Source organism: Triticum dicoccoides, chromosome 2A, assembly GCF_002162155.2.
Source record: "Triticum dicoccoides isolate Atlit2015 ecotype Zavitan chromosome 2A, WEW_v2.0, whole genome shotgun sequence".
Classification (NCBI taxonomy): domain Eukaryota; kingdom Viridiplantae; phylum Streptophyta; class Magnoliopsida; order Poales; family Poaceae; genus Triticum; species Triticum dicoccoides.
The window spans coordinates 143,044,360-143,046,143 of record NC_041382.1 but is presented as its reverse complement, the minus strand read 5'-3'; the positions used below and the strand labels follow the sequence as shown (position 1 = coordinate 143,046,143).

The 1,784-nt window shown below is 56.2% G+C and overlaps 1 protein-coding gene across 1 annotated transcript; it reads left to right on the top strand.

Moving 5' to 3' along the window:
* Positions 1 to 303: 303 nt before the first annotated feature.
* LOC119359176 lies at positions 304 to 1,055 on the top strand. Its single transcript, XM_037625483.1, has 3 exons — positions 304 to 447; positions 521 to 609; positions 705 to 1,055. The coding sequence occupies exons 1-3, from the start codon at positions 424 to 426 to the stop codon at positions 856 to 858; spliced, it is 267 nt and encodes an 88-aa protein (XP_037481380.1). The 5' UTR covers positions 304 to 423; the 3' UTR covers positions 859 to 1,055.
* Positions 1,056 to 1,784: the final 729 nt, after the last annotated feature.

Sequence of the window (1,784 nt, the reverse complement as noted above, 5' to 3'; positions counted from 1 at the left end):
ACGTACGTGCCCATCGACCGAAACGAAAGAGATACGATGACGACGCATGGGCAGTGCGGCAACGTTGACCCGGCCTGGCATCGGCCGCGGGAGAGAGGCGGGCGGGCTGACCTGACACGGGAACTGTTCAACCTTTGACGAACGAGCTCCAAAAACCGCAGGCCGCTCATGGTTTCTCGATAGATCCCGCGCTCGCCCACAGAAATCGGTCGTCCGAGGCGTCGTCGCAGCCCCCTCTCCTCGCTGGACGCCGCCCCACGTACGCACGGCATGTATGTATGTATGTATATATATCTCTGCATACAAACAACGGGCAAACCATTGGCCGGGAAGAAGAACACGAGGGAAAAGAAGATAGCAGCAGCGTCTTTCATCAGAGTTTAGATCATCGCAGAGCGCAACGCTAGGCCAGGCGACGACGACATGGGCCGTTGGTTGAAGCCAGATGTACGTGCAAGACCGTTCGATTACTTCAGAGTTATTTTTGTATCTTGCCTTAACGATCCTGGTGGTGGTGTAGGTTTACCCGCTGATCGGCGCCATGTCGCTGGTGACGGGGATGTGCGTCTTCCAGCTCACCCGGAACGTCTTCCTCAACCCGGACGTCAGGTGAGGCCTCCAAGCCGCCCCGATCGATCGATCGGATCATTTCGAATTTCGATGCATGCATGTGGTTAACCGTTTTGCTCTCTTGCTTTGTTCAGGGTGAGCAAGAGCAACCGGCAGAGCGCGGTGCCGGAGAACGAGGAGGAGGGCGAGAGGTACAGCCAGCACGCCTTCCGCCGCTTCGTCAGCGCGCACCGCCCGGAGGTCTTCCCCGCCATCAACCGCTTCTTCTCTGGGTTCAGCGCCAAGTGATGTGTCCATTGCATGTGTGTGTACGTGTGTCGCGTGTGAATATGTTGGTTCGTGATTGTGTCATTAGCGTGGAGGCGTGCCATGGATATGTGCTCCTAGACACGCCTCAGGTGAATAAATGGTGTGTTGGAAATATAAGAGCAGCTCTAGAAGAGTTGCCATAATTTGAATCGTGAATAAATGGTGTGTTGGAAATATGGACTGCATTTCATAATAATCTGAATTTGAAGGCTGTCGGCTTGTGCGCAAATACAAAATCACCAAACGGCATTTTTTTTATCTGCTCTCCTGATTTTAGTTTCAATTCAAGTAGCAATTTTCTTTTGCAGCCAAACAGCTCATAATTGTCACCAAATGCGATAGACATAATTAGCAACTACTATATGTTAGTGGCCAAAAGTCGTATTATTACATATATTTTTACAACTTGAAATATCGTTAAGCGGCATTTTCAAAATATACAATGCCCCTAATCGACATTGCAAACTACTACTACCTTCACTACGCCGTTTCCACCGCCGCCTAGTCATTGTCCTCCTCATCGGTACACAGACAAACGTAGTCTGAGAGATCTCGCCTCCCGTGTCGCTCTCACGGGCGGCTCGGGAGAAACCCCAGCCGCCGCCGACAGCCACCCTCGCCTCCCCCCTCCTCCTCCCGCCGCCGCCGACAGCCACCCTCGCCTCCCCCCTCCTCCTCCCGCCGCCGCCGGAGGGCGTCCCTGGGCAAAGCCCTCGGCGCTGGCGCCGGTGGGGACGGCTCTCCCTCCTCTTCTCCAGGCGTGGCGGCGCGGGACGCTGGCCGGCGACGGGGACTCGCGGGCGGTCGGGGGCGCGCACCGGCAATGGTGGCGCAGTGCGCTGGCGCGAGCGGCGCGGAGGCGTGGGCAGCTGGGTCTCCAAGGATCCGACGCCGCTCTGCCCAGG

Bases quoted from the DNA above. Each gene is read 5' to 3' on its own strand.
- LOC119359176 (XM_037625483.1), top strand. From the start codon at position 424: ATGGGCCGTTGGTTGAAGCCAGAT. The intron at 448-520 runs GTACGTGCAAGA...GTGGTGGTGTAG, and splicing joins GCCGTTGGTTGAAGCCAGAT to GTTTACCCGCTGATCGGCGC. The intron at 610-704 runs GTGAGGCCTCCA...TGCTTTGTTCAG, and splicing joins TTCCTCAACCCGGACGTCAG to GGTGAGCAAGAGCAACCGGC.